We start from the raw sequence: 15,699 nt of genomic DNA on the forward strand, positions 1-15,699 counted from the left end.
TATTTCATGATTTTCTTATAGTGTTCATATAATGTAAAATTTGTTAAAATTTTTAAATTTTTTTAAAATGAAATTCAAATAAAGTGTGTTTTTCGGTGATAATGATCTCATATCATATAATTTATAATATAAATATAAATTTGTGTATTCCTATCTATATTTTGTTGATGGTTTAGTAAAGAAACATAGTTAAGAAATAGTTTGAATGGAAATATTAACAAGTGGCTAATAAAGCTCCACCATTGTGAAACAAAAAACTAAGAATGAAGGGATGCATGCGAAAGTGAGGAGATTCTATTTTCAATGGTCAATTATATTTTCTGTCTTTCACGAAAGACAAATCCTAAGATGTCTATTTACCTTATACTGTTTGACATGTACCCTTCAGAAACCTTCCTTTTCCTCCTTAGGGGAGAACTTTCCACACTTTCAATTTGATCTAGGACAAGTAGAGGGCTTGAGAGGTACGAGTATTAATAAAAGAGAAAACAACACATGAAACAAACAAGTTCTTTTATGTCACTCAGCAAAAGTAACATAGAACTATGGGCCACTGCAATAAGGAGTAATTTACCAGTGGTAATAATCCGTGCATTTCACTCACATAAACCAATTCAACTATCACATTTTAAGGTGCAAATAACGGGAAAATTAACCAGTCATTACTTGTATGCGTAAGAATTTCACAATATTTCTTCACTGCGATGAAGATTACCGTCTTAGATTTTTCTTCATTGTGTCCCAACAAAATTTATTATGCATTTGATATTATTTAATCTCCTTCATTGTGAACACTTTAACTTCAACATGGTATCAAAAGCTTAAATATTCTTAGGTACTGTGAGACAAAAACAAGAGAGAAGAATGGAAAGAAAGACTTAAAGAAAAACCACATAAAAAAATCTCAAAATGAAAACTTTCAAAACAACAATTATACCATCTACTAACGCTCTTCACACGAAATCTTTCGGTCCTATGGTGGACGTCAATTGTTCTCGAAGAAAGTTGGAATCCAGAAAACTATTAAGATCACTCTTCTCCTTCCTTAGTCGGTTAGTCGGATTGTATTTCAGCTTCCCTCCTCGCAAGCTTCTTACTCCTCCTTACTCGTCGCACCTTTCGATCTTCTCGTAGTCCAGACCCGGATGGTACCTGTAGAAGGCACTCCGACGTTCAAGTCAGTAAAATTATTCGACGTTCGGTTGTCAGAGCACTATCTATGATTGACGTACCTAGATCTTGGAATGTGTGTTAATTATATTATTTTAATTAGTCTTTCCTATTGGGTTAGATTAGGGAGTTGGACCATGTTTAAGGATACATTACCTAGCTTTTGATCATGGATTAGCTTCATTGATCTGCTTAAACATAACTAGATTCGCATTGTCGATCAGCCCATTAATGGGGATCTTGACATCGGTCGGCCCAGTAACGGGGACCAAGACATGTGATGAGTCGTACGACCCTCACCGGTACCTTCACCTTGTATTTTTTTAGTCAAAACTTTTATTTTTGTGTTGCAAAGATGATGAATTATTTAAGAGCTCAAATTTGTGAAATATAGTGAAAAAAATTGTAGTAATTACCAAAAATTCGATAAATTCAAAACTCATAATGATAAAGAAAAAAAATACAAACATGATGACATTTTTATTAAGACCATAACCATGTAAACTGCCAAGGAAGCTTCAAATCAATTGAAAGGAGTTCAAGAAAGTTATAAAATGAAGAGAATGCAAACTCTGATTATGAAAGGAAAGTCTCAAATCAATTGAAAGATAAGTTCAAGAAAGTATAAAAAACGAAGAGAATCAAAACTCTAAATCTGAAAAGAAAGTCTGAAGTTGTCATAATGAAGGACAAAAAATCTATAAAAAAGTTTATTGACCAACTTTTAAAGGTAGTTATACCTATAAAAGTGTTTGGTGATGCAACACACAGTGGGAAAAAAAATCATAATATACCTTCTTGAGAGGTTTAAATAAAAAAAAAATATCCTCTTTATAAGAGAACAAGGATTTCTTGAAGATAATCGTGATAGAGATGATAAATGCTCTCCAAACCTTTAAACATAGACAAACTCTCTTGGATGAAGGAGATTATATAGAAAGTACTCTAGTAGGATATTGCTGATAACAAACAAACTCTAGTAAGATAGACCAAATATAAAATTCAACAATAAAAAAATATGTTCCAAAAAAAAGAGAAAAAAAGCCTGAGAACACAATAGTAAAAGTAAATGTTGGAAGAAGTTTCCCACCTTACTCTTACTAGGAAAAGAAAAACCACAAAAGTTTTTTTCTTACTTCAAACTAGGCACTAAATGCAAAATTTGTAACCAACTTAGACATATGAGTAAAGTGTATAAAGATAAACAAGAAATTCATGTCTAAAGTCACCAACTACATTTAGAGACCAAGAATACTTAGTCATTGTATAGCCTAAATTAGGTAATATTTTAGAGATTAAAATATTATTGATATCTAAAGTGATTTTTATTAAGCAAAAGTTATAAAATATTTCTAAATTGGTATCTAAATTAACTATAAAGGTTTTAGCTACTAATATTTTAGTTTTTAAATTAATCTATTAAAGACTAATAAAAACTAATTTAGAATATGAAGTAGTAAGTAGCTAAAACATTGGTAGTTAATGGTTAGATACCAATTTAGAAACTATTCTATAAATTTTTATTAATAATAGAAACTACTTTAGATGCCAATAATTTTTTTTAGTTTATAAAGTGATCTTTATTTTAGTTAAATAGCAACTAATTATTTTGGTCTCTAAAATTAGTTTCTATTTAATGATCTTCTTGTAGTGACAAAGGAGAGTGCATGTTTAAATTTTTCCATGAACAAAATATATTTTAAATGTTTTTTTTTATCAGCAAGTAAAACAAAATAAATATGAATCACTGCAGGGTAGTCCAACCCTTATACATGACATAACACGACAATACCCATCAAACCCCTTCCACACGACCTAAACCTTACAATACTAAAAAAAAAGCAACCAGCCCAGCCAAAGGAAGAAACTTTACAAAGTCTCACTTAATCGAAAACATACAGACCAGAGGATCAAAGCACCACTCAGAATAAGTAAAGCAAGCAAAAATTGATTTAGATATGTTACCCAAGACTAAACCTTTACTTGAGCCAAGGTAAACATTCTTGAATGATCATTCACTCCACCCTTGAAAATATGTTTATTCTTGTGCTTCCAAATTTCACCAACAATTGCAATCCAGACACTATCCTAAACAACATTTCCTGAACAAGAGCATTTACCAAATTAAAATGCAAGAAGTGTGAAACATGATCAAAATGATCTACCGACATTAACCCCAACCAAGCATATCACAATTTTCAAACTAGCCAAGCAATCTTGCATTCAAGAAACAAATGTCTTGTTGACTCCACTTCCACCCTGCAGAAACAACTGAGACCCTGCGTCTTTCCAAATTATCTTTAGTAGAAACTGAATTTAGCAACACCCTCCAAACAGTAAATTAGGCTGAAGGAAAAGCATAAGTCTTCCACAGAGAAGCAAACAGACTATCTCTCTCGTAAGGACCTCTTAGAATATCATAGGTAGACTTTATCGAAAACCCACTATCCTTACCAACCTACCAAACCCAGTTATCTTCATAATTCAAGACAAGCACCTTTCCATGCACCTCTTGTAACAACTGAACTTCCTGATTTTTCTCCCAATCAAACAAACATCTTCCCCAGACAAACTTTCACTCCCAACTACCATTAAACCACTTCCCACAAGACTCTAAATTACCTTCTTTATTACCACACAAAGAAAACAGTCTTGAAAATTTGTTCTTCAAATCTTTGTTGCCCACTCAAACATCTTTCCAGAACAAGACTTCCTTCCAGTTTCACACTATCCACTCTAAAAAATTCTCAAAGTTCTTACCCTATTCCTCCATCCCCAAACCCCCTTCAAATCTCTCCACCAGCTGGAGTCCTTCGCATTGGTAATTTGCTCTTGCAGGCTTCTCCAACCTTCGTATTTAGATTCAAGAATCTCCTTCAACAGACCACCCTTATCGGAACCTAGACACCAAATCCACTTTCCCAGCAAAGTCACATTGAAAAGTCTTAATTCAAAAATACCAGAACTGCCAACTTCTCAAAGCTCGCAAACATTTTTCCACGAAACCCACACAATCTTCCTCCTTTCTGAACTCCAACCCCACAAAAACCTTATCTGAATTTTCTCAATCTCCTTCAACGCAACGGACGACATCTTATACATAGATATATAAACTAGATATATAAACTAGATTCTTTTGAGTGCTGAGAGATGAGGGAGAAGAACTATTCTCTAGTTTAAAAAAATAAGTATATATATTTGATTCATCTAAAAGGACAAACCTAGATTTAGTAAATTATTTTATTAGGATGGAGACACTCCAATTATATGACGAAATCTTTATCTCTCAAAAATAAGTATCTCACGAAGATCTTGAAGAAAGTTTCATATGGAGAATTACAAATATTTTGCAGCTCCCTTTGTGGTAAATGAAAAGTTTAATCTGGATGGAAATATGACGAAATGATTATACATATCTATTTATAGAAGCATGTTGTATCTATTTAATAGACCAATAATCTAGTACTTGTGAGATTATTATCAAGATTCATGCATTTTCCAAGCCAAGTTCACATTAGTGCAACAAACACAATTTTAAGATATATCAAAGGCACAATTGATCTTAGTCTTCATTTCCTGAAGAAGAAGAGAGAAATTTTCCAAGGCTATACTCTAATAGTGATTGGGTAGTAAACTCTAATGATGTAAAAAGTACAACAAGATAATTATAATAATAATAATAATCAATGAGTTTTGATTTTTGATTTTTCAACACTTTTTTAAATTGATAGATGGATCTACCTTTCAAGTAACATATCATTTTTCAAGGTAAATATCACATTTAAATTGAAAATGGAAAAAGGTAAAACTATATCATAAACCATCTTCTTCCAAGGGGAGTGACAGTAATTTTAGCCCTCAACCTCTAAATATCATGAAAGGGTTGAAAAACTTAAACTCTCCTGGTCCTTAGCATCAATGTTGGAGTGCATTCCGGCAATAAAAATCACCATTAAGTACCCCTACCTCAAAACCATTAAAGGGAGAGAGAAATTATCACTTTCAGCTATAAATTCTTACTTGTGTACAATGAGCTACATCTTCAATCTCTCTCTCCCTCTCTCTCTCCCTCTCTCTTTCTCATACACTTCAAACACCTGTAGCACAGCCATGTCAACACTGAACCATCTTTTCGATCTTCCAGAACAGATATGTTACGTAGAATGTGGATTCTGTACCACAACATTAATGGTAATGAGTTCTCTAGATATATAGCTAGGTGCATGCGTTGGTTTTAGTTCTTCTTTTCCATATTTCTGTTCCAATTCAATGTTCTGAGATGCAGGTAAGCGTCCCATGCAGCAGTTTCTCAATGGTGGTGACAGTCAGATGCGGCCACTGCACAAGCCTTCTCTCTGTTAATATGAAGAAAACTTCCTTTGTCCCTTTCCACCTTCTTGCTTCTCTTACTCATCTTGAGGTCATCTTGGTTACCTTTCATTCTCTCTCAATTCTTTATTTCTAGTACTAGTTCTTGGTGGTGACTCCATTCACCCACATACTTACCTTTTAACTTCAAATATGCTCTTCTTCCATGAAAGCATCACTTATTGGTGATTAACTTTGAATACATTTGGAATATCCTCATTCTCCAGCCAAGCAAAGGTAGTTCAGAAGATGGTGCAAACAAGACTTTGAAAAGCTATAATGCATCCAGAATGAACTATTCAGATTGTGAGGAACAGAACATGCCTCAACTTTCCAATGTTGTGAACAAACGTACGTAAAAACCTTAATAAGTATTGAAGCAAGTTTTGGTGTATTCCCTTATAAACTTATTCATTTTTTATGACTGGAATCTTTTCAGCCCCAGAGAAGAGACAGAGAACACCATCTGCTTATAACCGCTTCATCAAGTAATGTTTTAACAACACAAAGTTGTGTGCATAGACTACAAACATAAACCGTATACTTAAACTTTGCATAATTCTAACGTAATATTAGTTAAATGCAGAGAAGAGATTAAAAGGCTAAAGGCAGAAAACCCTAAAATGGCCCACAAAGAAGCTTTCAGCACTGCGGCGAAAAATGTAAGGTTTTTAAACTGCATAGTAACTTGTGGTGAAGAAATGTACCTTAAAAGAAATAGTGAGTATGTTTATGTTTTTGGTGACTTTCAGTGGGCCAATTTCCCCCCTTCTCAGTGCAAAGGAGAAGCAGACAGCTGTAAACTTGTGGATCTAGATTGCCATGTAGAGTCTTTCAATGCTCCTGAGGTAAATATCATATAAAACTCAAAAAAATATCGTTATTTTGAGAAACTGTTAAAAGTAATGGTGAAATAATTCTTTACATGTTTTTTTTATAATGAGCAAATACCAATGAAATTAAATGAGATCACAAAAATAATCCGACACTTATATAGAAATGATACTCATAAAGTACTTTTTCATATACATATCAATCAAAAAGACTTCTTAGTATCTATTCCATCTCTATCAATAATAAAAAGAATTACAAAAATCAACCCTTTATAAGAAAATGAGAAATTAGCTGATGGTATCTTTTAAAATTCTTTACATGGAGAGTCTTTCAAGGAATGATAGGTTGATAATTTTACATTGAAGAGAAAAATATTTGAAGAGAGAAATATTTTTTATTTAAATAAAATAAATTTACAATTATACTATGTTAGATCATATATGTTAGATCATATTGTGAACTTGGTGTCTATACATTTTATAACGGTTAAAGTAACATTTTCTTATATAAAGAGATGAAGAAAATTTTAAAAAACTATAAACTATAGTGTATTTGGCTCTGCAGTTAAAAGTAACACATTTTTTTCAAATTTAAAAACTAAATTTTGTGTAATATATGCATAATAATGTTCTATACGTAATTTTTCAAATAACGATATATTTTATAAGTATTTAGATATTATGAAATTCAATGAGGAATTATTCTGATTTCATGTCTAATAAGAAGTAAAATAAAATAATATATAAATAAAAATGCATTTTTTTTCTCATTTTGCTTTGTTTTTTCTTATTTAAATACCGTTTTTATTATCAATATTTTATTTTCTATTTTTTACCCAGTCAGTGTGTTTCAATGGGAGCTTATTTGTTTTGGCAGTGTGGTATGGTAGTGTCAATTTATCTTCTGTGCAACAGAGATAGTACAATTACTCAACAAGAATTCATTAATTATTTCAGTAGAAGAGACTTATCCTCATCATCCTGACCCATCAACGTCACGTGGAACCGTTTATTTATTACAAAAGCATTCTAGATAGTTATTACATTATATAAAAAATTATATTTTTATTCTCATATTTCTAATCAATCTTAATTTTAGTTCATGTATTCTTTGAATTAATATATTTTTGTCTTGTAATACTTTTAATATATAATATTCTTTTGAGATATTGTATTTTTTTACTGATAAATCTTTCTATATATTACAATAATATAATTAAATAGAAATTTATTTTTAAAAAAAATAATTAGTCAATATATTAACTAAATTAAATATTATTTTAGATATTAAAAAAACTATTGATATTTAAAATAATTTTATTATTAATAAAATTTATAAACTAGTTTCTAAATTAGTATCTAACTAGCTATCAAGATTTTAGCTATCAATTACTTTTAATTCCAAAGTTGGTATGTAAAATTTTGGTAGTTAATTAGATACCAATTTAAAAACTATTTATTAATAATAGAAACTAATTTAGATACCAATACTTTTTGTAGTATCTAATTTAGTCAATAGAGTGACTAATTAGTTTTTGTCTTTAAGATTGATTTCTATTTAATAATTTTCTTTGTAGTGATATAATATAAGATATAAGTCTTTTATTATCTCATCTTATTTTTATTCTAATAATAAACATTATTTTAAAATATTAAGTAACATCTTGCAAGGTACACCGTTTTTTTTCTAATAAAAAATTAAAAATATATTTTATTATTTTGAAGATTTTGATCAGTTTTATAAAAAAAAATATTTTCACGATGAAAATATTATCTTTTCCTTCAATGATGAAAATATTAGTTGTTTTCTTTAATTTAAGATCTAATAAATATAAAATTTTATATTTAAAATCTTGTTAGTAGTTGAATTCTTACTCCTATAGAAGAAAAAAAAACCCTCCCATGTAGTTAAAATTCCATGGCAATTATAATGTCTTGTTTTATAGCTATTTAAACTAGATTTCAAGCCTAGTACATAATTCGATAACACTCATTCTAGAAAAAGAAGTACTAAAACACACACCCATATTATGAAAAGTGAAATTTTACATAGAAATTTTTTTACATCTATGCTTACTTTTCTTATTATAAAAAAATATAATATTTTCTTATTAAGACACACTAAAATCATTTTATTTTCTTTTCTATTACTTTAGTGTTTGAGAGAAAAATTGAGAAAGAAAAAATATTTTATCTCTATATAGTATTGTTTTCATATTTCGTAAAGATTATGTTATTGTTTTCTCTTTGGAGTTAGAGAGAAGGTATTGTGATTTTTTTTTCTTTAGTAAAATTACATTATTCTCTATTGTCTGTTTTGTTATTTTTTTTCATCTTTTATTTAGTTTTGTGTTTTTATGTTGTTACTTTGATATCTAATAGTGATATCAAAGCTTGGTTTCCTGATTGTATTATGTTTTGTTACTAAAATGTAGAAAAATCTGAATATGCTTTGTGCTTGCAGTTAGTCTGATTTTTCATATAAAAAAGGAGTTATTTTTTTATTGATAAAAAATGTGGTAGTTTGAAAGTACATATATAGGAATGTTTTATCTAAGGAAAGACTTTGGTATTTAACTGTGTTCATTACTGACTTATCTCTTTTCTTGAAAACTTACTTGCTGTAATGGTTGGCGATCTACCATTGTTGTTTCAATATTCAATACTATTCATAGTGAAAAGTGCATAAAGTGATTTTAAAGCCATGGAAACAAAGTATGAGATAGAGAAGTTCAATGAGAATAATTTCTCGTGTAAATTGAATATGAAGGCAATTTTGAGAAAGAACAATAGTGGTCATGGAAAATAACAATGCCTTAGAGATTACTAGAGTTAGTTCTATCAAAATAAAAATGTATGATGGTATTGTACTCATAATTTAAAGGGTACGAAATGTGAAGTACTTCAAGAAGAATCTACTATCTATTGGGTAATTAGATGACCTTGGGTGTAAGATCCATGAAGGTAAGATCTTAAAGGTTGTGAAAATTTGTAGAGATGTAAGCAGAAAAGATCATGGAAAAGTTGTACATGTTTTTTAGAGATACATTGCAAGAAGAAGATGCAACAATTGCATCAATAATTCTAGAAGCAATGATAATGTGACATCATTGACTTGGTCATATGTTAGAGCTAGGTCTAAAAATTCTTGCAAAATGTAATCTTTTACCTAGACTTAAAAGTGTTGTTTTACCTGAGAGAGCACTGCTTGATAAGCAAGCAACATAAATTAAAGTTTGTTAAAGTGGCTACAAAAAGTAAATACATATTAGACTTGATTTGTTCTTATTTGTGTGAATCATCAATATTATCCCTTAGAGAAGTAAAATATTTTGTATCATTTATTGATGATTACTCCAGGAGATTGTAGGTGTACCTTATTAAGAGTAAATCAGATGTGATGGCCTCTTTTTTTATGAATATTTGTAGAAGTCATATTTGGATGAAGTATAGAGCAATATGAGTGTGAAAGAAATAGAAGAACAAGGTTGATATTCGGTGTTTGAAGTGGAATAGGTGAAGATGAAAGGTGAGAGATGATGCTAACTCATTAGGAAGAAGTCTAGGGATCGCTACAAAGGATACTACCCTAGAGAGAACTCAAGAACAAGTTGTATGAACAAAATTAGGCAGCATAACAATACTCATTCAAGCTAAGAAATACAAGAGTGAAGCACACTTATTTATAGTCCTAAAACTCAACCAAGGAGTGGAGAAAGTGAAAGGGAAAATTCAAGTTTGAAGGTTTTCAAACTTGGGCATCAAGCATGTCATGCTTCCCATGTGATCCTAGGTGTGTTCTCCACTTTTCCATCCCTAGCTTGAAATACAAAGATGCTCCTATGAATGGCATAGGCTTTCTCTTGTTCCAAGAGAAGCCCATTTGAAACCCTAGGTAGGTATAAAAACCCTAATTCTAACCTAGTCTACAATATACCCAAATACAAGCCCAAAAATCCTATACTAGTTTTCCCAAATAAAAGTCCCAAATTATTTATCAAATACAAACTCAAATAAATCATATTCTACTCATACATTTCTATAGACTAGAACTTGATCCAAGATGATAAGAGTTTGACCCTGGTGAGCTCAACTAAGTCCTACTCTTGTATTATCATAGTCATAACTCTAGTGGTTAGTCCTTTGCTTATGAGTCAATATTCAAGGAATTCAAAGTACGAGTAGACTCTGAACAAGAACCTAATGAGGTTAGTGATGGAGGAGTCCAATGATCAAGAAGAAAAAAATGTTAAATCAACTTGGCTCTCACAATATTTTATGACAAGCCATGATGTGTATTGTCTTCTAAATAAAGAAGGAGGAGAGTCTTCAACTTTTCAAGAGGTTTAAGTAGTTTACTTTCTTATTCTTTTTTATGACAACAATGTAAGAAAAAAAATATAGGCTCTTCACAAAAATAAGACATGGAAGTTTGCTAAACTTGGAAAAGTTGGAAAGTCATTGGTTACAAGTGGATCTATAAGATCAAACGAGATGACAAGGATCAAGTGGAACGATATCATGCTAGATTGATAGTAAAGGAATATGCTCATAAATATGACATTAACTTCAGTGAGATATTCTCACCAATTGTTAGATTGACAAAAATTAGAGTTGTTTTGGTTATGTGTGTTACATTTTATTTACATCTTGAGAAATTAGATGTAAAAAATGATTTTCTTCATGTAGAACTTGAAGGGGAAATATATTTGCCAACTAAAGTCTTTAAAGAACAAGAAAACTTGGTTTTCAAGTTGAACAAATATTTGTACAATTTAAAGCATGCATCTAGGTGTTGGTACGAGAGATGATTCGATTACTTCATTATTAGTATTGGTTACAACATAGTGAGTTCAAATCATTATACCTATTACAATAGGTTTAATAAGAATGATTTATCATATTGTTATTGTATGTAGATGACATGTTGGTTGTAGGCCCCCAACAAAGCTTGAATCTAAGAATTAAAGACACAATTGACTAGAGAGTTTGATATGAAGGACTTGGGACAATTAAACAATTGAGACAGAAAAAATTGGAAGAATTGACTTTCTCAAAATAATTACTTACTAAAAATCTTACGACACTTCAATATGCAAGATTGCAAACCAATTTCTACCCTCATATCAATTGTAAGTTATCCTCAAGTGCGGTTCTTAGTAATGAGGCAAAGAGGATGGAGATGTCTCGAGTACCATATGCATCAGCGATAGGAAGCCTTGTGTATGTCATGATTTGTACAAGACCATACATTGCTCAAGAAGTGAGAGTGATTAGTGTTAGAATTAGAGGCCTTAAACAAGAGGGGGATGAATTATTTTTTAAAGATTTTTGATTGAAGATAGAGTGAAAAGCTATGAAGAATTAATCAATTAAAAATTTGTTCAGGCAAATAGAAAACTGTTTTTAGTTTGATTCCAGAAAATCAACTAGTTGTTTTCCCGAAACAACTGGTTGTTTATACCAACAGATTTGAAAAACAAAGATAAAATAGTGTAATGAGTGTAGGGATAGAGAGATTGACACGAGATGTTTATAATGGTTCACTCTTAACCAAGAGCTATATCCAGTCTTCATCTAACCACTGCAAAAATCCCTGTAATCAAACCTAAGATTACAAACCACACACCAAAAGTGATGATCTTGAACCCTTCAAGAACACACACCACTTTTGGAAACTATACAGTTTTAGAAACACCTTCTGAAACTGCATCACACCAGAACACACAGAAATACAATGTTCAAGGAAGAAGAAGAACAAAATACACCTGAGTAATTCAAAGCTTAAAGTTCAGAAGTACAAGACTCAATCCTATTCCACACACTTAAGATGATCCAAAGCTTTTGAAATCTTGAAAACTGTTTTTGATTAATCTCTCTTTCTTAGTTAATGCATAGGAGCACAACACAACATTTTTATACTTCAATCAAATGGTCAAAGCACTTAAATCAAAAACCAAAAGCAATTGGAATCATTTAAAATATATTGGAACCACCAATTCTATTAAGGTTTTTAGAAAAACGACCAATTGAATTCTTGAAACAACCAGTTGAATCAGTTTGACAGCAAAGTCAAAACAAAGCCAAGCTCTTCAAACTCATTTTAAAAGTCACCAAGTGTCAAACAACCGGTTGAATCGACATTTCAACAGGTAGAAATTTCACTCTTTAGAAAACTCATATTTTCAAAAAGATTAAGATTAATTAACCTTGGATCATCTTAAAGAGTGAATTAACAATTCAAAGACTACTAAGCACACACACGCAACCAACAACAAGGTCTTCAAGCATTCATCTTGGATTTGGAGACATCAAAGTACCTAGTTCAACAATTAGTAGATTCATGACAAATCCTGGTGGAAAGCATTGGAGAGCAATTAAGATGATCCTTAGATACATTAAAGGAACCTCAGATGTTGCCCTATGTTTTAAAGGATCAAAATTAGTTTTAAAGACTATATTAATTCAAAATTTGCATGTGATTGTGACACTAGCGCAGAAATGCTAATCAAATGCGGCTATTTTACATTTACAAATGCGGCTATAGAGCCACATTCGATCAGCACGCAGTAGTAAATCAGAGAAATACAAATGCGGTTATAGAGCCGCATTTGTAAATGCGATTTACGAATGCGGTTATTTCAAATAACCGCATTTGTATATTCTTCTGAATTAGCAAAAGGGTTTTAGGGGTTTTAGGGTTTTAGGGGTTTTAGTATATGATTTAAGAAGAGTGGAAGAGGACAAAGAGGAACAGCGGCAGCGGCGACGACAGCGGCGGCGGAAGCAGTGGCGGAGCGGCGAGCCAATGGAAAATACCTTCGATATGCAGCAATGGAAACCGAAACCCATTAAAAACGAAAGCAACAGGGAAAGCGAAAATCATTAAAAGCAATGAAGTTCAATGCAGTTGCAATGGAAACGAAATACCTTCGAGTGCAGCAATGAGTTCGAAAACGAGAGAAAACGAAGAAGAGAGATGAGCGCAAAGAGAAAGAAACTACGAAACTGTTGAGGCGCCTAAAATTTTTAGGGTAAATTTGATTTACAAATGCGGTTATTTGAATAACCGCATTTGTAAATCAATCGCTTCAATTTTCAAATGCGGTTATTCAAATAACCGCATTTGTAAATCAAGCGCTTAAATTTACAAATGCGGCTAAAAGTAATAACCGCATTTGTAAATCAAATTAATTTAAAAAATGTCACCGCGTTTTTTACGAATGCGTTTAAGTGCTGAGCCGCATTAAATAAGGAGCGATCTTTTCTTATTTTTGTGCTAGTGTGATAAACTAAGATCTAAGGATTAAAATTAGTATTGAAGGACTATGCTGATTCAGATTTTGCATGTGATCATGATAAAATGAGATATACTACTGGTTATGTGTATATTTGCAAAAGGGACAATAAGTTGGTTATCCAAGTAACATGATCAAGTAGTTATGTCTGCTAAAGAAGCTCAAAACATGGTAGCTACCCAAGCATGCAAGGAAGCTATATAGATTTAAAAGTTAATGGAGGAACTTGACCACAAGAAACAAAAGCTTGTTGTATATTGTGACATTTAGAGTATCTTTCACATTGTAAGAAATTTTGTCTCTCGTTTTAGGACAAAGCACATAGGTATACGCTACCACTTTGTTTTCAAAAGTGGTAGAGGAAGGAATTGTGAATATACAAAAGAATCACACCACTAAAAACCTAACATATGTTATGACAAAGTCGGTTAGCAATGAAAGTTTATATGATTTGATTATAGTGACACCCATCAAAAAAATAAGCAACATAATGGCAAAGAAAAAATCATGGTACGAAGATTTGATTAATTTCATCAAAATATTCAAGTGGGAGAATGTGAAAAGAGAAGTCCATTGACGAGAAAAATTTACTTTGGTGCTTACTTTCTTATTATAAGAGGAGCACGATGTTTTATTAACAAGACACACCACAATCACTTCATTTTCTTTTTTATTACTTTAATGTTTTAGAGAAAAATTAAGAGGGGAAAAAAGTTTCTCCTTACAATTCTTTTGTAGTTGTTTTTCCTATTTTTAAGAAAATATATCATTGTTTTTCTCCTTGAAGATAGAGAAAAGAGTATTGTAATTTTTGTTGTTTTAATACATTATAACATATTTTCTATTTTAGTTATGAGCTATTATGTTGTTAATTTGTTACTCAACATAATATATATATATATATATATATATATAAGTTTACCAAATAATCACTTTTAAGTAAAAGTACAATTACCAAAAACATGATTTTCAAAATATTATTAAGCACACAGAATTGATTTGCAAGGCTTATGTTAGTGAGAATGGTTTTAATACTTCAATAATTGAATGTACAATGAAAACAAGATGGTAGATTATACGTTTCACCAAAAAATCATAACTTTAGCGAGTAGGTGTAACTATGCTAAAAAATAATAGCAATCCTGTATATAAAACAGCAATTTTCATTATGTGACTAGTCAGTGTCCCCACACTCTGTTGTATATGTAATGCAGTGACTTTCTAAAGTAATGTAAGCCTATTGTTTATAATACAGTACTTTGACATTGAGTGCATATGACTTTACTTCATTTGTGAAACTTTAAGGTCAACAAAGAAGGCCAAGGTTTCCGTGGAGGAAAGGTTCCAAGGAATTCTGTCTGGGAAAGGACACCTTTTGAATGAAGGCTCAGCAGCACACATAACAACAACCTGTTTTCTGTCTAACACTGAAGTTGCCACTGCATGGTTTGCCTTCTGACAAAAGACGCTCTCGCAAATGAAAACGAGTTGAGTAGGTAGATAGCTAACAAATTGAAACTTGAAGCTTCAATTTTTTTTCACTCTAAATTTCACACTAACTTTACACCTGTGCCATCTCTCTTCCTTTCCCATTGCATATCTTACTGTGACTTTACATTTAACACATTTACATGGGTGTAAATGATGGAGTGTGAATGATAAAACATTCATTATCTTTAAGACGTTAACCTTTAGAAAGTGTCTTATAGTTTTGACTGACACCCTTTTGTGATCCAACATGTCAGCTTCATTATCTTTCAGGATCACACAAATGTTTGTTGGTCAAGTGAAAGTTTCTCCATATATCTCTAATAGTGTTTGTGTTGGTATTTGGAATGAAGCTTGAGAATAAAATTAAGGTGTGTTTGTTTTATAGAGTCCAAAACTGGCAGAAAATCAAGAAAAATATTACTGCTAAGTTTTACCTAGAGAGTTATAAAGGTTCTATCCTTAAGTTTGATTCATTCGAATTAACTGTCAAATTTATACAAGTAGCAGTAAGAGCTTTCTTTCAATCAAAATGCTAGAAT

The 15,699-nt window shown here is 31.2% G+C and overlaps 1 protein-coding gene across 1 annotated transcript; it reads left to right on the top strand.

The window, feature by feature from the left end:
- Nucleotides 1-5,132: 5,132 nt before the first annotated feature.
- Nucleotides 5,133-15,343, top strand: LOC137806558 (axial regulator YABBY 4). The gene is made up of 7 exons (XM_068606753.1): nt 5,133-5,361; nt 5,456-5,590; nt 5,766-5,889; nt 5,978-6,026; nt 6,125-6,200; nt 6,291-6,386; nt 14,975-15,343. Exons 1-7 carry the CDS (start codon nt 5,200-5,202, stop codon nt 15,050-15,052), a joined length of 720 nt encoding a protein of 239 aa, XP_068462854.1. The 5' UTR covers nt 5,133-5,199; the 3' UTR covers nt 15,053-15,343.
- Nucleotides 15,344-15,699: the final 356 nt, after the last annotated feature.

The sequence above is a fragment of the Phaseolus vulgaris genome, chromosome 3 (assembly GCF_000499845.2).
Source record: "Phaseolus vulgaris cultivar G19833 chromosome 3, P. vulgaris v2.0, whole genome shotgun sequence".
Classification (NCBI taxonomy): domain Eukaryota; kingdom Viridiplantae; phylum Streptophyta; class Magnoliopsida; order Fabales; family Fabaceae; genus Phaseolus; species Phaseolus vulgaris.